This window comes from Grampus griseus (assembly GCF_964374135.1).
Source record: "Grampus griseus genome assembly, chromosome: 1".
Classification (NCBI taxonomy): Eukaryota; Metazoa; Chordata; class Mammalia; order Artiodactyla; family Delphinidae; genus Grampus; species Grampus griseus.
The window spans coordinates 160,622,682-160,649,690 of NC_139017.1; the positions used below are offsets into that span (position 1 = coordinate 160,622,682).

General features: G+C 42.5%; 1 protein-coding gene across 1 annotated transcript; it reads left to right on the plus strand.

The window, feature by feature from the left end:
- Window positions 1-209: 209 nt before the first annotated feature.
- On the plus strand, window positions 210-25,835 carry SRSF4 (serine and arginine rich splicing factor 4). The gene is made up of 6 exons (XM_082653780.1): window positions 210-424; window positions 15,938-16,080; window positions 16,974-17,086; window positions 20,035-20,249; window positions 24,013-24,102; window positions 24,363-25,835. The coding sequence occupies exons 1-6, from the start codon at window positions 318-320 to the stop codon at window positions 25,174-25,176; spliced, it is 1,482 nt and encodes a 493-aa protein (XP_082509906.1). The 5' UTR covers window positions 210-317; the 3' UTR covers window positions 25,177-25,835.
- The last annotated feature ends 1,174 nt before the right edge of the window (window positions 25,836-27,009 follow it).

A 27,009-nucleotide genomic window follows, 5' to 3' on the forward strand; every position in this document is an offset into this window, starting at 1 on the left:
CTGAAGGCCCCCGCACCGCCCGCGCCGCCTGTCGATCACCTGGCCCCGCCCCGCGCCGGCGCGCCCCCCGGCAAGCCCCGGCCGGGCGGGAAGCGAACGCGCGCTCCCTTCCGTTACCCTCCTCTTGCGGGAAGGGCGGGGGAGGCTGGAGGCGCGTGCTCGCGAGCTGCGTGCTCGCGTACGTCGCCGGGTTCGGCTGCGTCCGTCCCGCCGCCCGCCCGTTGCCGCCGCCGCCGTCGCCGCGCTTTCGCTTCGCCGGCCGCCGCCTAGGGGGGCTGGGGCCAGGCCAAGCCGCCGCCGCCGAAGCTGTTGCCGGGATGCCACGGGTGTACATCGGCCGCCTGAGCTACCAGGCCCGGGAGCGCGATGTGGAGCGCTTCTTTAAGGGCTACGGGAAGATCCTGGAGGTGGATCTGAAGAACGGGTGAGGAGGACGGAAGAGGGGCCTGCCGGGTGGGGACGGGGCCCCGGCAGTGGCGGGGAGGCCGCGGGGACGGGAGTAGGACGCCTACCCCGCGCGGAGCTGCCGGCCTGCTCCGGCTCCGCCATAGTCGCGGCGCCTCGGGGGCGCGGGTAGGCCCCAGTTCCCACTGCGCCTGCGCGGGTGGGGGTGTTGGAGGGATAATGGGAGCGATGGTGAGGCTCTGAGTGGGACGGGAAGAAGGAAAACCTGAGTGGGATTGAGGCGCTGGGAGGGAGGGCACAGCTCCAGGGCTCCGGGGAGGCCTGGGTTTTTCCTTCCCAGGCGCTGGAGCCGGAGCCTGGTTCATCTTCAGTAGAGACCGACCTTTCCCGCTCTGAGGGCTGCTGGAAACAAACAGATTTCCTTCTCCCTTTTCACCTCTTCCCCAGTCTAATGGATCAGATGGTCACAACGCATCTCTCCCGGGGACTGGAGCTCTGAAGGGACGCCCTTTTTAGACTTGCCATGTGCTACACTTTCTTGGGCGGGAGACTCTAGTTTGAGTAGTCTAGGGACGGTTTCGAAAGTATCGGCTTGCGGTGCTGAAAGCCTTCACCGTTCCCTCTACAAGGGTAAATTAAAGTCTTAGCCTGCTATCTTCAAGACTGCGTACAGAGTTTCCATGCTGGGGTTTCCGTTCTCCAACTTGCCAAAAAATTGTTTTGTCGTTGTAGAATTTGTTAGAGAACAGTGGCCCCCGTGACTAGTCAACTAGTTGATGTAGACGGAGACCTACAGTTTAGGAAATTGCTAACTTACTACCCACCCGGGTATGGTCTGTTACTTGTATTCCTAATCTACTTTGGTAGAGCAGGGCCCGCAGGGGCTACAAGTTTCAGGGGAAGCATGAGGAGTCAGCCCTGGAGAAGATATTCTACGGGGAAAACTGTGAGAACCGGGAAATGTTAGGTAGGACTTCAAAGACATGGATATAAAAAATAAAAGGAGTGGGGGAAGCATTTTAGGGTACTAAACCTTGGCTGTTAGAAGAACTCTTGGCTTTCTTTTTTTTTTTTAAGATCTACTTTGCAACAGGTCTGATACAGCTAGAGTTTACTCCCCAATGTAATACTAGCAACTAACACTTGAGAAGTTATAAAAGATACCTAAGTTGAGCATTTGAGAAAAATTGGAAGCTACAATGTACTCAAACTCTTGGCTGAGTTTAAAATTTTAACAAGTCATTTCAAATTGATTGTTAGGAAGATCACCTTCTTACTAAGGAAAATGTCCTCCATCAAGTGTTTATTATGAATGCTGATTTCTTTTAGAGTAGAAGGTTTAGGAAGTTACTCATTTTGTTCAATAGAGCTTTCAGTTCTTAAACATACTAGATAAAGTGGGCAGGGGGTTGTTCTTGTGATACATATTATATATCTGAACAGTCAAGTTCAAACTCCCAGTTTTCTTCAGAGCCCAATTAAGTTGACAGTAAATTTTGTGGGGAAAGCATGGGTTTTGAAAGCAAACAGGCCTGGGTCAAATCGTAGCTTCACCACTTACTACCTATGGGCAAGTTACTTCTCTGATTCTGAGTTTCCTCATCCACTAGGAAAAGGAAGATTAGAGATAATAGTTGTAAAGCATTTGGCTCATAGCTGTAAATGGTAGCTATAATCAAAGGGATTTGACCTTGATCATAAGGAGACATCTTAGCTTAAGTGTTTAGTAACACGAAGCGTATTTGGTGAGGTCTGTTCTCTAAGGTTACTCAAGTGATAGTGAGCAGAAAATGATGTTGATGTTAATAGGAAAGCTAATTAATGGAACAAATATGTTGATAACCGACAAGATGCCTCTACTGTGCTAAATGAAGGGAGGAGGCAGAAAACCAGTTCTGCCCTTGAGTGAATTAAGTGCTTGTGGTTATAACATACACTTTGAGTTAAGCAGTGCTTGCTCTCAATTTAAACTCACGAAGTGAAACTTGGAATGGTTTGTCTGAAATAGGCTTTGAAGTGTGGATTGACTGGGGCTTGAAGTGTCTGGGAATAGTGTATGTCATAACTGGTGATGGTAGAATAAGGAAGAATTTTGAGATATAATAAACAGTCTAGCTTGGATTGAGTCTCATGAATGATCTAGAAGTTTAACAACATAAATCAGAAACAACTGTAAGATTTTACACTAGACATTCAAAATCGTGGATAGTAGTTCAAATGCTCTGGAGGGAATAATTGAGCAGCCTGAGAAATGGTGATCTAAGAGGAAGAATCGATCAATCCTTCCAGGACCCTAAATACGTGGGTCTCTTGGGGAACTATTCATTTTTACAGTTGTGCTGCTAAACCATGGTATGCATGAAATCTGTGATTGAAAGTCAAGGGAATGAAGAATGGGGAGTCATTTTAGGGATTTGAAGGCAGGTGTGACAGTCACCAAACAGGTGCACCTCCTGGTAGCATTCAGGAATCATTGCAGAGGAAAATGACTTCTGAACAAAGGACCAATGGTATATAGATGTATTTCAAGCAATTGACTGGATTAGATGGCATTAGCACAGAGGAGTTTGAAAGGAGGGCATAATTTAGCAACATGTGTAAGCTTATAGTCCTGGAAACATAGGAAGGATAGTAGAGCCCCTTGAGGAGCCTTTTTAACATATCTGGATTGTGATTATTAGTAACTGAAACTCAAAAGATTTTGGATGGTTAGGGCTTTGAAGAATTGCTGAAGAGTTCAAATTTGTAGAAGTGAGATTTATCAGTAGACAGTAGCTATATTGAGCTGAAGCGTTGTAGGTAAGTTCTGAATTAATTAAGTAGGCATAAAGCAGTGGTATAATAGAAAGTTGACCAAATGAGGCAGCAGATGAGCTCTCCAAAGGAGATTTAGTATCCAGGAGAACATTTTATGGACCCTCTTGGGATTAGGAGAAGGGAGATGTATGCAGTAGTGTATTGCCTGCTTTTATTGTACCAGGTAACTCTAATCTAGATTGCTTTAGTTTTAGAGAACTGGAAGGATGGTTTAGTTTGGGACCACGAACATGACATAAATCTCCCACCACAACATAGGCCACTCCAGATCACCTCTGGTCTCCTCCATTTGTATGTGCCACACTAACGCCAGCAAGAGCCACGGTGGGCCAGGGGTCAAGGAAGCAACGTTATTAGCAGCTGTTTACAGCCTTCCAACTCTGTGGTAACTTTTGCTGTCTTTGATTATTTGTGAATTCTGTGAGCTTTCTTTTTTATTAGTAAATCACTTTTTTCATGTAAAATGTAGATTTTTTTTTTAAGTACAGTAATTTTGCCACAAAATATTGTGGTTTTGGTCTCAGATCTTTATATTTTAATTTTGCCATATTTTAGTCAATGAATGAAACATATCACATCCTAAGATTATTTTTGCCTAGTAGCTGGACTGGTAAACCCCCAAACCATTGAGGGTTTGGGGGGGTTTTGGTTTTTTGTTTTAGTTGGTTAAATGTGTGAATTAAAGCTCTCCAGGGAAACTTGGCTATAAATTTCAGAACCTTTGTTTCATATTACAGACAGTGAAATTGTGAACAGCCAGAATTTTCAGGGATGTCCTGGTCTGTGTAGTTGGATTTTCATGATATCTAAGTATTACCAAGAAGTTTTTTGTTTTCACCCTCTGTTTTAAATTCCTTCAAGTAGAAGCTACCCCTTAGTTAATATTTTAAATATGTTATGGCTTTCAGTGAGTCAAGTCGTTGTTCTTTTTGTCTCTGAGCACTGTAGGGCACTGTTAGGCCTGAGATACTGGGATGAATCTCTGCCAACCCCAGAACCTACAAAGAGATTTTCTCTTTTGACTGAATCCTTGATGAGAGCTTGTTTTTCTTGTCTTTTAAAGAGGCAATAAGGAAAATATAATTGATGTTCCAGGTTATTGGTTTCTGGTTAATTGAACTGGTAGTTTAGTATCAAAAACCCATTCTTGGGAACTCCCTGACAGTCCAGTGATTAGGACTCTGTGCTTTCACTGCTGAGGACCCGGGTTCAATCCCGGGTCAGGGAACTAAGATCCTGCAAGCTGCATGGTGTGGCCAAAAAAAAAAAGGAAAAAAGCCCATACTTAATCTGTGTAACATTTCAAAATAGTATGTATTTATTTCTGATTATAAACATTTTACATATTTATTGTACATTTTTTTAAATATAGAGGACAAAAAGTGAAAGATGACAGTATCGGCACTTTGAGACTTTGTCTTTTTCCGCACACAGGTGTATGCACTTCTTAAGCCTCCCCGCCTCCCTTTTTCACATTGGATTCGTACTGTACGTTCTGTTTTGTAACCAGCTTCTACCTAACAGCCTGATCCTTTTGTCGTTAAGTGTTCTCCCACAACCTAATTCTTAAGGGCTACATAGTATTCCCACATATAAATACTATTTAATGTACATAAGCAAAACCATGTTGCAAGACATTGCGGTTGTCTTTGGTTTTCCACTATTTTACACGTATATAACGCTGTGGCAAATATCCTTTATGTAAATCTTAGGGCAGATTCCCGAAAATGGACTTTGGAGTCAGAGTGTATATATCTGTCCCTCAGTATAATCACAGGATTGGTTCCAGGACCCACTGCAGATACCCAAGTCTACGGATGCCCAACTCCCATAGTCGTCCCTCCACACCCACGGGTTCAGCCAACCCAGGATATGGAGAGCTGAGTGTACACATTTTTACCTTTTGCTACCTTTTGGTTTCCATGGTATTTGTTTATATTTTCACCTGCCGTATTTCAGAGTTCCTATTTTTCTGAATTCTCAACTACTCTTGATCATAATTTTTTAATATTATGACTTTTTAATTAGAATGTCTAAAAATATATATTAGGAAGTTGTCTTGCAGCCTTTAAGCCTTATCTGTTTAGCCTACCAAGCATAACAGGTTCAAGAACTTTTTTTAGAAAATAAGTTTTTGACTGATTAGAAAATAAATACAGGTGCATTGTAGATAATTTAGACAATACCAACAGCAGAAAGTAGAAAAGAGGTATCATTAAGAATCCTTTTAACATAGACAAGGTCTTATGTGCAATTTGATGTCCCACTTTTTCTGCTTAATTTTTCTCATATATTTTTTCTGTTACATTAAAATCTTTCTCATAAACATCATTTAGGGCTGCATAAAATCCATTGTATGGCTATATCATGATTTACCCAACCATTCCTCCTAGGCTGTCTCTCAATTCTTGCTGTTCTGTATAACCTTGTGATGGATATCACGTGCAAAAAACTTTGCATTTTAGTCATTCCTTAGGACGGATTCTATGAAGTAAAATTCATGTGTCACAGTAGGAGTGAACACTTTGAAAGCTCTTGATGCGTATAGCCAAATGTCCTGCCAAGCTGTGCCAGTTACACTTATACCAGCAGTGCGTGAGCACGCCCGTCATGGCAGCCTCGCCACCACTGCGCCGGCCGTACTGTTTAGAGTCTTCGCTAATTTAACAGGTGAAATGGTTTCAGGTGTTTTAACCAAGAGCTTTTTCTTAAACAAATAAGAAATCATGAGAAACAGGGCTGTGGATTAAGTAGCATTCTGTCATTGTTTTATTCATAGTATCGAATGTAACTTACAAATGTGACCAAGTTGTTTTTGTACTGAAGTCTCTTGCTGAGGTCAACATACCTCGCCCCCAAAATATATTAGGTATGTTACTTTTTTTCTTAAGCCACGGGTAATTTTTAAATTTCTGTCATTTTGAAAAGTCATTGCCAAGAAACCATACCGTGCTGCGGTTTGACCAAATGTTACCACCTTAAACTGCCCTGGCTTGAGACTTCCACTCCTTGTTCCTGGTTTCCCAGTCAGTTTGTGATAAGAATAAACATCGTCTGTAATTACTTGGCCATGTCATTTAAAATCCCTATTCCTCAGTTTAATAGCTTGCTCCTCCCTTCCTTATTGATGTATCATGAATAAAAAGGCCATGTGAAGTATTTTTCCCTTCTTAAAAGGTAGGCACAGGATGTAGACTAGATAAAATGTGGTTTGGGTTTACGGTATTTTTGGATACATCGAAGTAACCTAAACAGCAAATTGGTTTTTTGTTGTTGTTTTTTTTGCGGTACACAGGCCTCTCACTGCTGTGGCCTCTCCCGTTGCGGAGCACAGGCTCCGGACGCGCAGGTTCAGCAGCCATGGCTCACGGACCCAGCCGCTCCGTGGCATGTGGGATCTTCCCGGACCGGGGCGCGAACCCGTGTCCCCTGCATTGGCAGGTGGACTCTCAACCACTGCGCCACCAGAGAAGCCCGCAAATTGTATTTTGAGATCCTCGGAAGAAAGGTGCTCCAAGCATCTGAGAGAATACTATTGGGGGTGGTATTTATAAGTTTGTAAGCTAACACTGAAATTTTAAAATAAGTGTTGTCTCTAGTTTGTACTGACGGGGAAACTGAGGCACGGGGGATTAAATGACAGGGCCAAGGTTACAAAATGAGTTATTGACAACTCCGGAAACTGAAGATCTTTCTTATTCACATACCAGATAGAGCATGGGTAGTGTCAGCCAAAGTTGCTCTCGTGCTGTTTCCTTCCAGACGATTCATTCCTGTCCTTTGGGGCTTGCCTCCAAGGGTGAGAAGGTAGTTCAGGTTCCACAGCCTGAAGTCCTTAGTCTCTCTGCAGAGGCTTCCAACAAGCTGCCAAGTTACTGCCAAAAGTGAGGCAGGTGCTATTTTTTTTATGACGTTGGCCCCAGACAGAGACTGCTACTGATTCTCCTCAGGCTACTCTTTGCAGAGCTGAAGGGTGGTATCAGCTTTGTGATAGCTGACCAGGGTAGGATCTATGCAAGTAAATGCAGTGAACAGTCTCTGTCCTGTTGTCATAGCTAGGGCTGTCTGGTCTTGGAGTATCCTGAAGGTGAGGGATCGATTGTGCCCTGGATTTGCACACCTGTATTTTGAGGAAATGCCCTACATGACCTTCCCTGTGTGTTGAGATGAAAGTCTAGAGGTCCTGGAACTGCACATGATGCCTGAAGAGCCACTTAAACGGCCCTCCGCCAGGGCCCCAACCATGTCTTGTTCCTGGGTGCCAGATGGGGGCCTCCATGAACACAGACCTCCAAGGCCTAGAGAGGGGGAAACTGGAGGAGGGAGGTTTGAATTCAGCCGTCAGGAGTGGAAGAGGTGAGCAGGAGGCTTGGGTGAGGGGTCAGGAACCACAGACCAGATGAACTGACTTTGAGAAAAGTTATTTCATGTGGATGAAATGAAACTATTGATCCATTAATGTTTAAGGAATTTGAAACATCCATTAAAATATAAAGTGAATTAAATGACTGATTTTCAAGGGAAGGGCATCCCCAAGAAATAGCATGGGGAGTGGCATCTTTAACCAAAAAGAAAAAGAAACAGGGACTGTGGGGTGGTTATGAGGGACATGGAAACAGCCAAGATGGTCCCAAGAGGCATAATTTCTAAGAGGCTTTAACACCTGTTACCCTGCCTATAGTGTGGTTTTAGAGGTAAGTACAAACTGGTTTTGTTTGTAGCTTTGGTGTGGAATCAGGTAGTGTTGTCTGCTGAGTGTACACCTTTACTTCATTAACTACAAGTAACAGTGATTCTATCTTACGTTCTAGGAGTTTTATTCTAAATTAGCAATATGACTTTCATCTCTTGAGTTTTTAAATTGTTTTTAATTTGTGAGTGAGTCTTCCTGAGCTTTAGTGTGTCATCAGGGAATAGTTGATCTCTTTTCTTGTGAGACCTGTTAATTTCATTTACCCTTAGTGTGGATAAGTGTCAGAAAATTGAAATGTACACGGGTATGATTATGTTTGCTCCCCTTTAAGGAAAGCAGCCCTGTTGACTTTAAAAGGTCACAGTGAAACACTTCATTATGACAGAGGGGTTATGGTTGTGATAGTTTGATCCACAAACTATTTGCAAGTATGTTGCTTCCTGCAGGTAGTCCCATTTTATAGGGTAGAAATATGGTAGCAGCCTAGTAAAAGTGAATTTGCTTAGTTCATTTTTGAAAGGCTTTTGGATAGTTGAAACAAAATGGCAAATATGCCCATAGACCAGTTACAGAGTAAGACTAGATTTGAAATTGGGTACAGATTCCTCTCTTCCTCCTGCTTTCTGAAGGAATTTTGTATTATCACTTAGTTTTTAGAATAATGATTGTTTCTGTTCTCTTTTCCTCACTCCAGTATGTGAATATTCCTTCAGAGATGGGCTGGTATTTTCTTAATGATTTGTTATCTTTCTCTATTTTCCTAGACTGGTGTTAAAATTTTGATAACTGACATACAGGTTTGGTTCCACTATTAGCTTACAGGATGTTCACAACTTATTAATTAGTACACATCAGATGCAGAAATGGTATTTCTTGCCATTTAATATTTCTCATAAGATGCTAATATTCATGTGGGCATTTGTCTTCCACAGCATATAATTTGATGTAACTGATTTTCTGTGCTAAAGCTTGTGTTTCTTAAACTGTTTGCTCTATGGACCACTTCTTTCCACTGGTGTGGAGATAGTAGAACATGGTGATGGAGTGTTGATTTTAGGTTAGGACCGAGGGTTGAAGAATCCCAGGTGTTGGGTAGCCTTTACTTAACTGCTGTAAGCGTTCATTTCTTCATCTATGAGATTATGAGTAAATCTCAGAGTTGTGAACATTATTATAAAGGATTTTGAAAAGGAAAAGAGTCCTGGTGGGCTAGAGTAGTCATGTTAATAGTGGTTTGGAGTTAAATCAGATCATAGATGGCTGTCATCTGCAAAGTACTTTTCTGGTTGCTGCCATAATCTTTGTATAATTGGAAGTCTGTAAACTTTATAGCATTCTTTGATTTCTCATCCATTTTTTTCCCACACCATTCATGCTTATATTTTTTGGTCCCGGTCACCATTCCTTACAAAACTAATTAAATGCATTCTTAAATACATAATACTGTCAATATCCATTCACATCTACCACCTCTAGGCCAAACCTTCCATCATCTCTATGCTGGTCTAATTTTTGCTGAGCCTTAAAACCAAAGACAGATTCCAGGGGTTAATATGGGGCCTCCAGAATGGGGATTGCACAGAATAATCTTATTTTTCCTCTATTCTTCTAGTCTGTTATGTTCTGAACCCACACATGTTTTCGGAAGGACCAGATGGCTGACACTGGCTAATGGGAACCAAAAGACGAGTGAAAGTAACCTGGTTGTCACATACTCCAAGCTTAGGGGTTCTTCACCTGCCCCAAGATCAATTTCTTTTTTCCTCTGGAGAATTGACCCAGCTGTATCAAAAAACGTTAATACAGCCTGGCTTATCTAAGGTTAGATTATCAAGTCAAGCAGCAGCATTTGTTGAATTTCAAAGGATTGTGCTCAGGACTGTGGGAGAAAAGAAACAGCTGCCTTTACAAAGGCACTGTGACCTTGTGGTTAAGAGCTTGGGTTTTGGAGTCAGATGGACCTGGGTTCTAATCCAGCTATACCGCTTAGGAGCGCCTTGACTACAAGCCAGTTGCTTAGCCTCTCCCAGTCTCATTTTTCTCATTGTAAAATGGGAGTAATAGTAGTAGTAGTAGTGCATTCTTCGCATATGATATGAGGAATGAATGAAATATTATAGATGAATTATTTACTGTGTGCCAGGCACTGTTCTAAATATTAGCCTTTGTTAATATTAAAGAGCTCATAATCAAATGAGAGGATAAGCACAAACGAAAAAGAACAAGGCTTGAAAGGTCACCAAAACATTATCATGTAAAACATAAAATTGAATAGAAGTGCTAATGCTAAAGACAGTGCTAAAATGCTTAGAGTCCGGCAAGTTTCTGAGACTTCATGAAAGAGAATTCTCAAGTCTATGGAAGATGGTTGCTGTGATTCACCTTGCGTAATCAAGGCATTCCAGGTTTAGAGAATGGCATCAACAAAGATCTTTAGGAGTCAGTATAGACCTCTGAGCAAAAGAATGATAAAGCAGCTGACTTTCCCCACTACATTTAAAGAGACAAGTTGACTAAGTAAAAATAGCCATATTCTTGAACGAAGGAAGGTGATCACACAGGAAGAGACCGCCCTGGGGGCCCAGCAGAAAGAGCACACTGTAAAACTAGGCAGTGCACTAAGTGGGCAACCAGAGAAGAACAGCCAAAGGCAATGACAGTGTTTGTAGGAGTGAATCAGGTGGTCAGGGGACCGAGAAGAGAGGAATCATGAGGTAGGTTTTCTTCTTTGAAGGTGGGGAAAGATCAAGTGCAGACTGAGCTGTGGCCAACGTTTGCAGACCAGGAGTCCACACTAGCTCTAAGCAGAGAGCCCTTGGTGTGCGGGAACTGCCAGTTTGCCGACGCGAAAAGAGCCCCAGACTGGGTACTGGTGAGCCCTGAAGCCGCACCCCAGCTCTGCCACTCAGTGAGCACGGGTAAGTCATCCACCTTCCACGGGTGGCCGTGATGGCCCTCCCTCCTGAGGCTAAAGAGAGGGAGGCCGGAATGCCCAGAGCAGCCTCCTTCCTGTCTCAGGATAAAAAGGATCTCAGGAACCCACTTCGTGTGGTAGGAGCTCCTAGTGGTGGGTTATAAACAACCCTCGGTTACTGGGATAGTCAAATTGCAACCATAATCCGTGACTCAGAGCAGTGAATGTGACATTGGTTAATTCTACTTTGAGGGCCTGACCACTGCTTCCCTGGAATTTTGCAGACCTTTGGAATTGGGGGCACTTACATGGTTGTCACTCACAAGCTTTCTCTGAGTTGGCCTCACCTGAGCACTAGAGAGTTGGTTGCAGAAGTGTCTTTCTGCAGTTTACCAAGCACTTTATGCAGAGAGCGAGAACTTCCGTTTTTTATTACTATCCTGTTAGTGTGCCCTAACTTTTTTCACCTCATAACACAAGCTGGCTGAAGCCTAGGATCAACACTGAGTGCTTTGAAAGAGAGCTGTTTGATTCCTGTTCACTGAATGCCGTTTCTTTCAGGGTAGATTTAAGGGCTCTGCCCTTAAAGTACATTGCTGTTGACCCTAGTTTCAGGGTTCAAGCCACCCCATGGGTTAACTTCAACAGATGAAAATTTTTCCTTGGCTACAGCAACATCCCTAATCCTGACCAGCCATGGAGAGGTTCGGTTCTTGCAAGGAAAATGAGTGAATGTGGGAATGGCTCACCACATTGGGAAAACAAAACTCACATCCTGCTGATGGTTGGCTGAGGACTGTCATGTCCACATACAAAGAAAAGCATGTGGCACAGTTTTAGGACAAAGGTGAGCAGAGATCCACCGTGGAAAGGGGCAAATTTTTCTTATAGAGAGAACATCCAAGGCGTGCCCCGGCGGTAAGCAGTACTGGCGGGTGACAGCAGGCACACGCATGGAGGCTTGCTTTCCCTCGCTCCTCGTCCCCACGCCCCGTCAGTCAGCTGGTGGTGCGCACCCCCTTAGTCATGCCCTGTTCAGTGAAGATGTTTGGAAGACGGAGATGGCCCTAAGCCATTTCTGGAGGGGTGAGGTAGACTCCCCAGCCTCTTTAGTAGGACATACAGCGTGGTATTTGGGACCATTGGTGTAGGTTATTAGATCAGGGGAAGACTGTTCAGCAACAACACAACCTCAGGTGGTAATTTTTCTTGGGTGAAAAAGTGTGATTAACATTTTGAAAATTGAAGTCTTGGAGTACTTTAGTTTTAAAAACATGTCATTCCGGTTCTAGAATTTCAGAGTTCTGACTGATAGTCTGAGCAGTAGTACATCAGCTGTTGAATGAGGAAGACCAGCACATTGGCAGTGGTTTAAGAATGGACTAAAGTTTAGAACAGCCCACGTAATTCAACGTGGCTTTTGTTTGTGGTATCCAGAATACCTATCTATAGTTGGTAAGAATCATGGTGCCCACTTTTCTTAGAAAATGGCAGTAATTCCTCGGCCATCATTTTTTGACTAAATTTTTGTTGGGATTAAATGTGGTCTAGAGGAAAAGAGTGGGAAAAGGCAATAGCAGAGAAACATTGAAGAAAGGAGTTTTTCTTTTAATTGAAAAAATTTACATTTAATAGTTAGGCCATGCTTTTTGTTCTTTCACATAGGTGTAGAGAGAAAGGTCGAAAGATACAACATCTGGGAGTCAAGCCAGAGGAGGCATATTGGTGGGGTTTTGGTTTGGTTTGGTTTTTATCAGTCCCTACCTTAGAGGGATTTATTAATTTGTCGTAGATTCATTCTCCTGAATTCCTTCATCTTCTTCATTCTCATACTAGAATTACTGAAAGATGGTTGTTTTTAATAGAGAAGAGGAGGGGTGTCTGCAGCTAGAATTGAGAGATTTATCTGCTGGGTTATGTTTGTAAGGCTTATCTACAGGTCACACCAGAGATATGTCTACGTAAATAGACACATGCCGACACATAGTGTGTGCACACATGAATGCGTGTATTTTATATCCCTCCTTTGACAAATGATTCAAAAGGAGAGTACTTTTTGGGAGAGGAGATTAAAGCACAAAGGGATGTTAAGATCGATTTAGAAAGATTCTCCCATGTTACCAGGAAGAGCTTTGCTTTCTTAAAGGCACTAGAATTTAATTCAGAGACAGTTAAACTATTTAAATAAAACTAAAATTTCATCCCATTGTTAAGCCAGAGGAAGACTAATTTTCATTTTAACTGTCATACTTTTGATGTTAGGAGAAACCTCAGAGATACATAGTATAGCTCCCTCATTTCACGGATAAACTAGGATCCAGAGAAATAAAATGATTTAAATGTGCTTTTCAGAGTTGGTTTATTGCAGAACCAGGACTAGAACCCAGGCCAGTTCCTGCTGCTCCAGTCTTAGGTAGAGTTCTGGAGTCATGCCACAGGCTTTGAATGTCAGCTTTGCTGTTTTATTATGCACATTGTTTAATGCGATGTGCCTCAGTTTCCTCATCTGTAAAACAGATAACAGTACCTGGCTCTTGGGTATTGTGATTATTAAATAAGATAACATTGTTTAGTACATAGAGATTACTTAATAAATATTAAGTACCATTTTATTGTTGCTATCTAGTCTTCCTGCCTTAATTGGGGAACCCATTCACTCCACTTACTTACCAATTACTCCAGTTACTTACCGAGTGAAGTGATTCTTGCAGTAAAACTGATCTAAATAAACAGTGATGTGGTAGAAACAACCACACACTGATCTGGTCTTTACTTTGCTCTCAGAACAAGAATCCTATCAGGTATGGTTTATGGTGCAGGAGTATATTTGGTTTAGTCTTCCAGGCCCACCCAGCATGTCAGTGACAGAGAGAAGTGACAGTCAGGTTCCTGATTTAATCCTTGGACTGGACTTTGACACTAAAATGTTCCAAATAGATTTTGTGGCTTTTCACAGAGTAGTAGCCAAGATTTTTCTGTGAAATAAATTTGATCTTAAGTCAGCTGTTTTAATAAGTTACTAGGATATCCCCAAAATGTGGCTAAGTAACTTGCTTGTTGAAGAAAACGGGGTGTTCTGTGACTTCTTTATTTAATCCTCGGGAGTCAGCGTTGTCCTTATGACATCACATCAGATGAGTTAGGGGCATTGAATGGTGCCAAGCCAGTGTGAACTCTTAGAGGGGCATGGAGGCCATTTTATCATGCCCGTGTTGGATGTTTTCTCTCATCCCTCTATACTTGGCATCTGGGCAGGTGGACAAAGCAGACCTGTAACCAATCTTGACAACTAAATTAAGGAAGGTACTCTTGGGGACAGGAGGTATTTTATGATCTATTTAGGAATAAACCAAAGCAGAAAGTAGTTAGATTTGATTTTTTTATTAGCTCTTTTTTATTTATTTTGTCTCTAAAAATGATAGTATAGGCTTCCTGATGACTCACTCTATTTAGGAAAGAAAAAAGTAGCTGCAATATATTTTAATCTATTGAAGATTTTTAATGATCATAAAGCACTTTTTAACATAGGAAGGTATTGATTTGGAGAGGCTTTACTTTGCCAAATATGACAATCATGGTCAGAATCATTCTTATTACGCTGCTCGGCAATTCCAGCTTATGGAAGTGTGAAACCATGTTTTAAAGATTTCATAACCCATAAGTTGAGCCAGGTGTCTTCTGAATTGTGTTATTGCAGAACATTTCCCATTAAACACTGGGTGTTTCTGTGTTACTTTTCTTTAATGGAGTTGAGATTCAGTGCCTCTTAAAGTTTGAATGCCACTCATAGACATTTCAGCATAAAGAACCCTCCAAAGTTTTTAGCTGTACATTGTCACCTTGAGAGACTCTTGTTTGACAGAAACTCTTTAATCTTTAGTAAAGGAGGAATTCCTCAATTCTGAGTTCTCTCACTTAACATGTTGCTGAGTACAGCATTACATGCTAAAGAAACTGGAATAATTTTGGTCAGGCTGGATAAACTTCTGGCAAGTCTTGTAACCTGTTTTTAGTTCCAGTAGGTGTAAACCCGGAGGGAAATGGTAGTCAGTATCTGCCTATATACATAGCTCTGTTAGAGTTTAAAGATGTTGCTTGTAACTTGTATGATTAAGATGGTTTTAGTTTTTAGGTATAGGCAGTGCTCACAAAGCTAGACTTTTCACAGCCACATCAGAGCAAACTAAAAGTTTCTTGATAACAGTTGGTAGGGCATTTGTTTAACCTTGCTTATAAATATCTTGCAAATTTTGCCTTTTAGTTTTATAAGTTGTACTCTTCAGCAGGCATCAATAGGATTGGGGTAGGGGGTTGTTTTCTTTTGGATATATGTTAAACCACCAAACCTGTTTGCTGGGAAATTCCTAGCACTACTGTGTAAAAGAAGTTTGCACAGTTGTTTATAGATTTTAGAGAATTCCAGCCTACTTAAAACCTCATGGAAATGAATTTGGAATATCATGAGGAAAAGAATAGCTCCAGATTTTTTTCACTGGTAGTTTCTAGAATAGTTAATGCACTTGTGACTTATTTGTTTAGGTAGAGAAATGGGAACTTTAAAAAAAATTTTTTCTTTCACTGAGGAGAGTCAAGGTACTGTGATTTTTTTTTTTTTTTTAAACCTGGTTTGTTATTCCAAACATGATTTAACAGTTAAGACACAGTGCCTAAATGTAGGTCTAATTGTTCTCTAAGATACCACTTTGGGGCTAAAGCTAAAAAAAAAAAAAATGAGTTTTTATGTAACTTGAAAGAGCAAATATTCAATCTTGTAGAATTATGTATTTTAATACCTTATACCAAGTATCCCTGTGGAGGTCTTTGCAGTTGCCACCAGCTACCTGGGGAACAGAAGAAGTGGTCTCTGTATATTTAGCCAGCCTCCTATTAGAAAGACAGGAGTCAGCCTTCAAAAGTCTCCCTGCCCTCTTGCAGTGCCTGTGGGCACAAAGCTGAGTGGTTTCTGCTTAAGGGAAGAGAAAGCTGGTCCGTAGTTTGCAAAACCCACCTAACCTTTGCTAAGCATGAACCTCATTGCTTTCTCTTTAATGTTAGTGAAGCTGGGTGTCAGAAGGGTGCCAACCAGGATTTTGTTTGCTTTCTTCTAGATATGGGTTTGTGGAGTTTGATGATCTGCGAGATGCAGATGATGCTGTTTATGAACTGAATGGCAAAGACCTTTGTGGTGAGCGAGTAATTGTTGAGCATGCCCGCGGCCCGCGACGAGATGGCAGTTACGGTTCTGGACGCAGTAAGCATTTAAAGGGCATTTGTATCAGTGACATGCCTCCGTTATTAAATGTTAATTTTTAAAGTAATTAATTAATTAATGTTACATTGAAATGTATTGATATTTAAGCCATTTGTTTTATAAATTTATGTATCTTTTTAAATGTAAAATTGCAAATAAACATCTTTAATAATGTTTAATTGTAATTAAATTAATGACATAAATTTCTTGTTTTAATACTTTATAATTATGTTTAATGATGTGTGTTTGTGTTGTTGTTTTTTTTCTCTGTAATGCAATTGTTTAACATAGATTTAACAAAGACCTCAATGTTTTAATTAAAAGAATCCTTTGAGGCTAAGATGACTGCCTGTTCCATTTGCTGACCTTGGGTTACCTTTCCATGCGTGGCTCTTTGAACCATTGTGGCCCTTGGCTGACCAAAAACAGGAAGCCATGTGACGACCGCAACCTTTCCCCATTAGACCTGGGTGGTGAGGATCCCAAGGGTTAGACACAGATGAGATTAAACTGAAATAGGTGCCTGAAAATCTTTTTTTCGTATAAAATGTTCACAAAAACTTTAATCACTGTGAGTAACACCAGTAACTGATTTAGTAATTTGGTTAGTTATTTCTAAATTGTTAAATTGTTGATAGTTTTTAATTTATGCATGTTAATTTTAAATATAAATATTAATGAATATACATACTTACAACTTTGTAAATTAAATTAAATTTTCATGTTAGCTGATTGCTCCTTTTTAAATCTAGATTAGAATTAAGGGTGGGGGTAGAGTTAAAATATATACTCTTTGGGGTGGGGGTAGATGGTATATTTAAGGGGAATATGTGCTGTATCATTTTTTCTTTTTCCTCCACTGAAGTAATCTCATCTATTTGAACCTTCCAAAGGTGGATATGGTTATAGAAGAAGTGGCCGAGATAAATATGGCCCTCCTACCCGCACAGAATACAGACTTATTGTGGAGAATTTGTCAAGTCGGTGCAGCTGGCAAGACCTAAAGGTTTGGGCCCTGTTAACCTTCTGGGTTACAGTTGGGCAGGAGTTAAAGTTGAGTTAATGAAAGAGGTTATTTTATGCAGGCCCAGGCACACAGAGAAAACTTTCCCAAAGCATTTGGAGATTTTCCAATTAAAGTTTCCATAGGAACACAAAAGACACTGGAATCTCACTGCTACTGTATGTTATGGGGCCAGCATGCTAAGGAAAACCTATGTTATGTGAAATTTTCCTCTGTAGAGAATGTTACAGAGAGGTAACAATGTAGTTTCTCCCTAATAAAAGAAAAAACTGCAGCCAGCAGTTTGCTGCAGTATTAGTGCAAGTTTGTGTCAGCTTCCATTGTAGAGCCGCATTGGTGAAAATGACTATCTGACCCATGTTCTTTTCTAAGATTTGTTTTTCACTGAATATTTGTCCTGAAAGAGTTTTAATGTCAAAAAGTACAGTCCAGTGGTGTACTGGCCATGCAGTGTACTGATCACAGCTCGTTTTTTGAAAATGGTGTTGGTTTTTAATCTCAAAAGAGAAAAAACCTTATTGAGCGTGCCTTAACCTGGATGGTCTTAGGAGGGCAAATGTAAAGGTTGCTCAGAGTTTCCTATCTCACTTCTCATTTTTAGTCCATCATTAAACAAGTCATCTCTAGCAAAATGAGTGAGTATGTTTAGGTTCAGCAAAAAGTAGTAACTTATCAAAGCACTTTTACATCTTTTTTTTCTTTTTTTTTACATCTTTATTGGAGTACAGTTGCTTTACAATGGTGTGTTAGTTTCTGCTTTATAACAAAGTAAATCTTTTTTCTTTTTTTCATGTGCTGTCAACAGTCTTTAGCGAACAAAGATAAGATCCAGAAAACGTTAATTCGCACAGTTGGTCTTAGCAGAAGAGCTGAGACTAAAACATATGCTGGTATTTTTTCTAGTACACTGTGTTGGTTGTCAGTATTACAGCAGGCCCTTACTGAGTGTCTGCCAACAGGACTGTCCTCTCTGAAGGAATGACTCCAGTATTCTGAGAGTTAGGATTGAACATTATGGGTAGAAACTAGAAAGGCTTTCAAACTTGGGGTTAAAATGGAGCCCAGCCAACGCCCTCAGTTGGTTTTATACTTCTGTGTGTTTGGCAGTTTCCCTCTCAGCAAAGGAGAGGAGTCGAGCCAATTTCCCAGGAAGTCAAGGGAGCCTTCAGAGCAGGACTTTGGAGCTCACCTGCCTGGATGGAATCCCAGCTCTGCCACTTATCAGTTATTTTACTCCAGCAACTTACTTTCCTCTTGCACTTCATATTCCTCAACTATAAAATGGGAGAAATATTCATTTCTACTCAGTTATTGTGAGAAATGAATGCATTTTTATATAAAAAGCCTAGAATGGTTCCAGGCACAAATGCTAGCTATTAATCACGGAAATGCAAAAATAAAACTAATGTAAGGTGGTATATTGTTAGTTTTTAAAAATGTATAAATTCATAATACCCAGTGGTGGCGTTGAGTTGAAATTTATAGAGTAGTGGCATTGAGAATTGGTCGTTTTACCCACGGTGCGGGTGGTGCTAAGAATTTAGGTCCTGAAGTCTGGCTGCTTATGTTCAGACCCCAGCTCCTTCACTTACTACCTGAACGACCTTGAGCAGTTTGCTTAAATCTCTTGTATTTCACTTCCCTGTAAAATAGGGATAATGATTGTATCTACCTCATGTGGCTGTAAATAGGACTAAGTTAATTAAATCCTACCTATCATCCAGTGAACACTCAATATGTTAGCAGCTATTATTATTAATTTGGAAGTATGGCAATATCTCAACTTGCCCAGGACAGTCCCAGGTGTGGCATAACTTAATAGCATCTTCCTTTACTCTTAGATGTATCCCAGTTTGGATGATAAATTATATGGGCTCCCTGCCTTTTTCCCAGAGCGCCCATTCCTGCAAATAATTCAGCTGAAGTAAAGAAATTTTTGCATGAAGACAGTCATTGCTAGATTATGAATAATGGCCAAGGACTATATATAAAACCCAGAAGTCCCAGCAATTGGGAAACCCTCAGAAAAAGTATTGGACACACTAATTATGAAGAATGTAATGTATGTTAAGACATGTAAACATTTTATGATGCAGTGAGTAGAGGAATAGTATCAAATGGCATATAGTCAGTGTTTGTAACTTTGCAAAGAGGGAGAGGAAAGCAATAACAAAAATGAACTGCTATTGAATATTCATGTATTCATTCCACAACTGTTTATTATTGAGTATGTATTATATATAAACAACATGGGGAAATTGGCCACAAGACCCCAGATTTCATTTTCTTTTTAAACACTAATCACATCTTCTCTTATTTATATATCACTTCAGTATTTATCTGTCATGTTAGTTGTATTCTCTCATTGGGTTATATTAAGTCCTCAAAGAGAATGAGGAAAGAGGCTTACAGTAGTGAAGGGACATGGGTGGTCATTCCACTTCAAAGCCAGAGCTGGAAAATATTGTTCTGTTGTCTTTTTGTCTTTCGTAATCCATTTTTGAATTTGTTTACCTTTTACCTTAGATATTTATCCACAGCTATACATGTTTTCAATAAGGATTTATGATGAAATGCAAAAGACCAGAGTTAAATGTAGTAACTTGAGCTTCTAAAGCTCCTGTAAACAAAGAACTTGCCACTATAAAATTTGGGAAATGATAGTTAACTAAAAAATGTTATATTCAAACAAAACTATTTAAAGAAACAGTTAAATTATTTATTTATTATCTCTACTACCCACCTAATGCCTAACACTTCAGAGAACCTCAGTAAATGGTCGGTGTGTAGTTGGAAATACTTAAGAGTCAACTTCATTCTGAGGAAAGCTAGCATTTCTTCTAAAGGAAAGGGAAAACTTTCATTATGATGATGTTAGATATTTTCACAAAATGTGTCTTAACCTATTGGGGGATTTTGTTTTTCTTCAGGATTATATGCGTCAGGCGGGAGAAGTGACCTATGCAGATGCTCACAAGGGACGCAAAAATGAAGGGGTGATTGAATTTGTGTCTTACTCTGATATGAAAAGAGCTTTGGAAAAGTTAGATGGAACTGAAGTCAATGGCAGAAAAATCAGATTAGTTGAAGACAAGCCTGGTTCTAGACGACGCCGGTCCTACTCCAGGAGCCGGAGTCACTCAAGGTACTACTGATGTGTTGGCGCTTGCTGTAAATTCATTAATGAGCACATAGATAATCCACTTTCATTCTTCTGTTGAAGTCTCAGTACCGTGGTTCCGTCTGGTCCAGTTACTCAGAACTTTGAACTGAACATTTATTTGTAAAACTCTTGAACTCTTTTGTCATGAGTACAAATAGAAGTAAAGTCCTTTCTCTGACGCAGGTATCAGTGACCTTCTCTCACGTTTCTTCTTGGGTCCCCTAAATCATACCATTACTGGGGGTGAACATGACAACTCACCCCTTGTTACTCTCCCAGATACTCCAGCTACTCAGGAGTGGAGACTTTGTCTTATTTGGTGGCTGTTCTGCAGATGGGCGAGGCATTTGTGAACAAGACACACATGCTCTGTGCCCTCATGAAACTCAATCTAGTGGAGAAGATGGGCATTGAGCAAATAATTACCATTGTGATAAGTATGTCCAAGGGAAAGTACGCGGCCCAACTCGTCCAGAGAGCTGGCAGAGGCTTCCCTAAGGACATGTCGTAGAAGCTGAGACCTAAAGGATGAGTTGGACATGGTGGGCAGAGAGGGGGGAAAGTGCCTTTTTAGCAGAGAGAGCAGCGTATTTTGAAGGCCCTGTCATGGGGAAGGAGGAAGCAGAGGAGCGTGGCTTGAGATGAGGCAGAGAAGAGCGAGATCCTGCTGAGCCACAGGCCAGGTTAAGGGTTTAAGAGTAGCGGGAAGTCATTAGTCTAAGCTTTTCAGGTTTTGTTGTTTAACTCTTTATTATGGAAAACAATACATAAAGCATTAGAGAAAATATGAACCTTGAGTCCCCTTACACTTATCACCCATCCAGCTTCAGTATCTTTTATTTTGCCAGTCTTATTTCATCACCCCCTCCTGCTTCATTGTTTGAAGGCAAATCTAGACATCCTGTCATTCTGCCTATAAAGTGGATATCTCTAACCGTTTATTTTATAAATTTATTTATTTATTTATTTATTTTATAAATTGATTGATTGATTTTTGGCTGCATTGGGTCTTCGTTGCTGTGCCTGGGCTTTCTTTAGTTGTATCATACAGGGGTTACTCTTCATTGCGGTGCACGGGCTTCTCATTTCGGTGGCTTCTCCTGTTGTGGAGCACGGGCTCTAGGCGCTTGGCCTTCAGTAGTTGAAGCACGCGGGCTCAGTAGTTGTGGCTCGTGGGCTCTAGAGCACGGGCTCAGCAGTTGTGGTACACAGGCTTAGTTGCTCCGCGGCATGTGGGATCTTCCCAGACCAGGGCTCGAACCCGTGTTCCCTGCATTGGCAGGTGGATTCTTAACCACTGCGCCACCAGGGAAGCCCTAACCTTTTAAATAAAATTATGAGGCCATACCACAGCAACACATCTGTATTCAACTTTCCCCAATTGCCTCAAATATGTATGTATTTTTGTAGTTTGTTCATATTAGAATCCCAACTAGGTGTACACATTGCAATCAGATGACATGTGTCTTAATTCTCCTTTTAATCATGGCTGCATCCTCCTTCACCCTCTTTTTATTTTCCATCCATTTAGTTGTGGAAGAAACGGTTTTCTGTTTTGAAGATCTTTCCATAGTTGAGATTTTGCAGATTGTGCTCTTCTCGTGATGTTTAACACATCCCTTTCTCCTGTCCCTCGTATTTTCCTATAAAGTCATAGTTAGGTCTTGCGGGCATTTAGAGCAAGGCCAGTATTTTAGCAGGTGCTTTGTACTTCCTGTTGCAGCACTTGTGTGGTGTCTGGATGCCCCACTTTGAATGGTGATAACATGCATCCCTGTGAGCCGTCCATTATCCAGTTCTGCACCAGTTTCCACCTAATAGTGGAATTATTAACATCTGCTGATAATCGTTACCTCGAGCCATTCAGCTGTGGTTGTAACATTCTGACTGTCTAGTTTTCTGTTCTTTGTGCATTTAAAGGCTGTAGTTCTATGAAGGATGATTTCCCTCTTCCACCCTTTTGCTACCACCCTAAAATAAATTTTTATAAGAAATGGAAAATAAAAATTGATACCTTTATTTACCAATTTCCAGTATATTGAATGTGCCCAGCAACACCCAAAGGTGGTGGTGAGGTTGCTTGTTTAGTATTATTTTGAATGATTTCTTGGATCTTTGCATATTTAATGTTTGGTCCATTGCAGTCAGTTTGTTTTTGCTCAAATTGTTCTGTCTTTGGTCATTGGGAGCCCTTCAGGTTGGCTTCTCTGTCTTTTGGTTTTGTTTGATTTTTCTGTGACTGTGCTTTACTAAATATTTCCCCAAATTTTTTATTGCAGCATTTTCAAACATAAAATGTTGAAAGAATAGTTCATAAACACTCATATGCTCTCCTTATAGCTTCAACAGTTACTAAAATTCTGCCTTTCTCTCTGTATATTTATAGACACGCCCTATACATAAATAAATGTAGCATTTGAAGGGAGATTGTGGAGAGTGACACTTCACCCCCAAATACTTCAGCATGTATCTCCAAGAATGCAGATAAGCACAATTCTGTCTTCCAACCTAAGAACATTAACAGTGATCCCGTGAAGTCATCTAGCGTCCAGGCCGTATTCAGATTTCCCCAGTTGTTCATGGCTGTCCTTAGAGCTGTGTTTTCTCCTGGCCAGGATCCATCCAGTCATGTATTGCAAGGGGTTATTGGGTCTCTTCAGTCTGAAGCAGTCCCCCGCCTCATCCCCCCACCCCACCCCATGACAATTACTTTTCTTAGCTTTTTAAATACTGTCCCACATTCTGAATTTATGTTTCCTCTTTGTATTGTTGTACTTTATCCCCTGAGCTTCTATAAACTGGAAGTTAGGTCTAGAGAGGTGTGGCTGAGACACAGATGAAACATTCTGAGCAAGAGTTCTTTCATAGATGATAGTGCCCAGGAATCTGTGAAAGTCTCTTTCCGTCATGATGAGAGGCTCCGTCTTTGCCTTTCCTGCCCTGCACCTGGAATTGGTCGTTTTCCCCAAGGGTTGCTTTTGGAAGGAAACGACAGAGTCCACAGTCTCGGCTTATTAGAGACTCTTTAATCTTGGAGGGTACAGTGGACCCTTGAACAAGCGGGGTTGGGGCGCCAGCCCTGCACATCCGCAGTGCCCACACCTGTGGATTCAGCCAGCCACAGATCGTGAGGTACTGTAGTGCGTATCTGTTGAAAAAACCCTGTGTGTAAGTGGCCCCAGGCAGTTCAGACCCATGTTGTTCAAGAGTCAGCTGTATTTTTAAAACAGCTCTCTGGTCTCAGTTGAATAAATAAGTGAAGGGCAAAAGTGTATGCAGGAAGACTGGCTAGGGGGCTGCTGCGGAACCAGGGAGAGTGGTGGTGGCTTGCTGGGGGGCAGCCGAGGTGGATGAACTGGAGAAGGTTGAGAGGAGATTCAGTAGTGCAGAAGAGGGTGAGGCAGAGAGGGGAGTCGAGGGTGGCTGTGGCTCCTCGTGTGAGGAACTGGTGAATAACAGTGGCAGCGGTGGGAATAAGGAAGGAACCCAGCAAACAGAACAGGTCTGGGGCGCAGTGGGTTCAGGAATGGAGGCACTATGAGTTTCAGGCAGGCCATCCAGGCGGAGTGTTTGCAGGTGACTGGATCTCTGGGCCCAGAGCACAGGAGAGAGTTCTCTTTCAGCTTTGTGCCTGGACACAGCCAGGGCCATGCATATTTTTTGATAGAAAGGATGTCTGAATTGACTCTTTTCAGCCAGCGTTTTGTCAGCAGGTATTAAAAACAAAAAAAACTTTCTCCCCTAGATCTCGCTCTCGAAGCAGACATTCTCGTAAGAGCAGAAGCCGAAGCGGCAGCAGCAAAAGCAGTCATTCTAAGAGTAGATCCCGATCCAGGTAGGTCTTCCTGGTATTCACGCAGGGCCCACGTGTACCGTTTCCCACTTTGGTGTTAATGGTGTTCCCAGTCTTCCCTCACCCCAGGATGCCCAGCTCTGGACTGGAGTCTCGGGGGTTCAGAAAGCAGTCCTTGGCCAGCACAAGCCGGGCTTTGTATTGTGGGGCACAGCTCCACACATAGCTTTAGTCTGTTCTTCTCATGAGCAGCCTGAAAGTACGAAGTCACATGCGGCTTCGCCGTCCCCGTGTCTCCCCAGATCAGGCTCCCGTTCCCGGAGCAAGAGCCGCAGCCGCAGCCAGAGCCGCAGCCGCAGCAAGAAGGACAAGAGCCGGAGCCCCAGCAAGGACCAGAGCCGGAGCCGCAGCCGCAGCGCCGACAAGCGCCGCAGCAAGAGCAAGGACCAGGCCGAGGAGAAGGTCCAGAACAGCGACAGCACCGGCAAGTCCAAGAGCCGCAGCCCCAGCAGGCAGAAGAGCAAGAGCAAAAGCAGAAGCCGCAGTCAGGAGAGGGGCGCGCAGGAGAAGCGGGGCAGCGTGAGCAGGAGCCGGAGCCAGGAGAAGAGCCTGCGCAAGAGCCGCAGCCGCAGCCGCAGCAAAGGAGGCAGCCGCAGCCGCAGCCGCAGCAAAAGCAAGGACAAGAGGAAGGGGAGGAAGAGAAGCAGGGAGGAGAGCCGCAGCCGCAGCCGCAGCCACAGCCGCAGCAAGAGCGAGAGGAGCAGGAAGCGAGGCGGCAAGCGAGACAGCAAGTCGGGCAGCAGCAAGAAGAAGAAGAAGGAGGACGCCGACCGCTCCCAGTCCAGATCGCGATCCCGCTCGGGCTCGAAGGAGCGGGAACACGCCAAGTCTGAGTCTGGCCAGAGGGAAGGCCGAGGGGAGAGTGAGGATGCTGGCGCCAATCAGGAGACCCGGTCCAGGTCGAGGTCCAATTCCAAATCAAAACCAAACCTCCCGTCAGAATCACGCTCCAGATCAAAGTCCGCGTCAAAAACCCGATCCCGGTCCAAGTCTAGATCCAGGTCTGCGTCCAGATCGCGCTCCCGGTCTAGATCCAGGTCGCACTCGAGGTCCTAACTGGCTGCGACCACAGCTGGAACTACCCGAGAAGTCTTTTGTACATGTTCGGTAGCCGTAGCGCAAGTGATTGAAGTAGAACATATGCCACTGCTGTACAGTTTTAACTCCCTAATGGTGTGTCTACAATTGTTAAGTCTAAGCGCTTCCTCTCCGTAAAGCCTCCTGGCGTCAGGCCTTCCTGCTTGACTGAAAGCAGTCTTCTCTTTGAAAACCCCCTTTACTCATGGCCCACAGTAGAATATCCAAAATGCCTTGGCTTTGAGGCCTGGCCTTTCCTACAGGGAGCTCAGTACCTGGATGTCTTTAAGGCTGGAATGATGACATAGGTAGGTATGGTGAGTTCAACCATTTTGCCCTTGAATTGATGCCCTTTGATGTATGCCATTTAGTGAAAGTGCTAAGTCTTAAGTTTCCTACCACTTTGGTTTCATATTTTTGGACTTAACAAAGTTGTGAATAGCACAGTCGAGGAAAATTGATACCTGCAGTAACCCATAGGAAGTGAACTGTAGAGTTCCATATTCTGGTATTGTGATTATATTGTTTTATATTAAAAAAGAAAAGAAAAGAATTTTTTTTAATTTTATTTTTCCCCGTCTTGCAAAGTATAGTGACCCCTGTTTCCATTAAATTTGAATAAAGACTATTTTTGCTTGACAAAATTTCATGGTGCTTGAATTGATGTTGCATTTCCTGATCTATCTTGCTATCTTTTTCTTAGCATAAAAAGTTCATGGTATAATGGCTGTTTTGTTCCTTGAGCTCACCCATGGGTAGGTAGCCAACACTTTTCCTGGAGGGTTTTTCTCACCCAACAGAAAAAAGTCGAGTTTCTTAGGGGTTTATAAATCCTTCCTATCAAGACTCCTATGGCCAAGCTGATAAGTGAATCAATTTGGCAACTCAGAGCCTCACCAGATGAGCTCTTCATGAACAGAGTTCTTTCTTCTGTGCTGATTGTTGAATGTCTTGCCATGATGAATCTGAAGTGTAGGATACCTCATCGCCTTAGAATTTGGATTAATCAAAACCAGGAAGAAAAACCATTCAGGATTACCCTTGTCCCACTCACTCTCCGCGTTACTCGTCTGACCTGTCTCTATAGGAGGTTCCAGAGATAGAGTGGTTCTGATCTGGTCTCCACCGTTGAGGGACTGTAGAGAGGCATTGATCAGAGCAGGAGGGAAGCTGGAGGGCCTGTGTGGCAGGCTGTGACAAGCTTGGGAGGAGAGAGAGCCCCTTTCCAGACTGCTGCCTGTGGACGTACTGGGGGCTGTTCCTAGATTTAAAATGCTGTCCTGTTGCCTTCTATGGACCATACCCTGTACAACATGCTGGGAAGACACAGTCAGTGTTTCTTGCCCTCCTGGAGTTTGTGATCTGGTTGCAAATGATAAACACCACTGGGGTAAAGCGGGCATTCAGAGAAGGGAGTTGGAACTTCATCTGGGTTTAGAGACATCTCGGAGGAGACAACACTTAGGCTGACCCTTTGGAGATGTTGGGGTGGGAGGCCTTCCTGTTGAAAGAAACATCTGCGGAGCAAAGCCACGGAGCTGGGAAAGCACCGGGCATGGGCGCTCAAGGAACGTGGACTTTGATAATGGGGAATGAGAAGCAAGTTTGGCCAAGTGGATCACGTTAGAGAACTTTAAATACGAGGAGGAGGAATTTGGCCCTTGAGTTACGGAGAAGATACTTGAATAGAGGATCGGGTTGTAGAGCTGTGGAAGGTGGACTGACGGGAAGTGATGTGAGAGATCGGATGCAGGGAGACCAGCAGTAAGTGCAGGTGCTCTGGGGCCTGAACAGAGGCAGTAACAGGAGGGA

What these genes read in the sequence shown, in the direction of transcription:
- SRSF4 (XM_082653780.1), top strand. Translation starts at nt 318, where the DNA reads ATGCCACGGGTGTACATCGGCCGCCTGAGCTACCAGGCCCGGGAGCGC. An exon ending in GCAGCTGGCAAGACCTAAAG is followed by an intron (nt 17,087 to 20,034) that starts GTTTGGGCCCTG and finishes GTTTTTCTTCAG; the next exon opens with GATTATATGCGTCAGGCGGG. An exon ending in AAGAGTAGATCCCGATCCAG is followed by an intron (nt 24,103 to 24,362) that starts GTAGGTCTTCCT and finishes GTGTCTCCCCAG; the next exon opens with ATCAGGCTCCCGTTCCCGGA.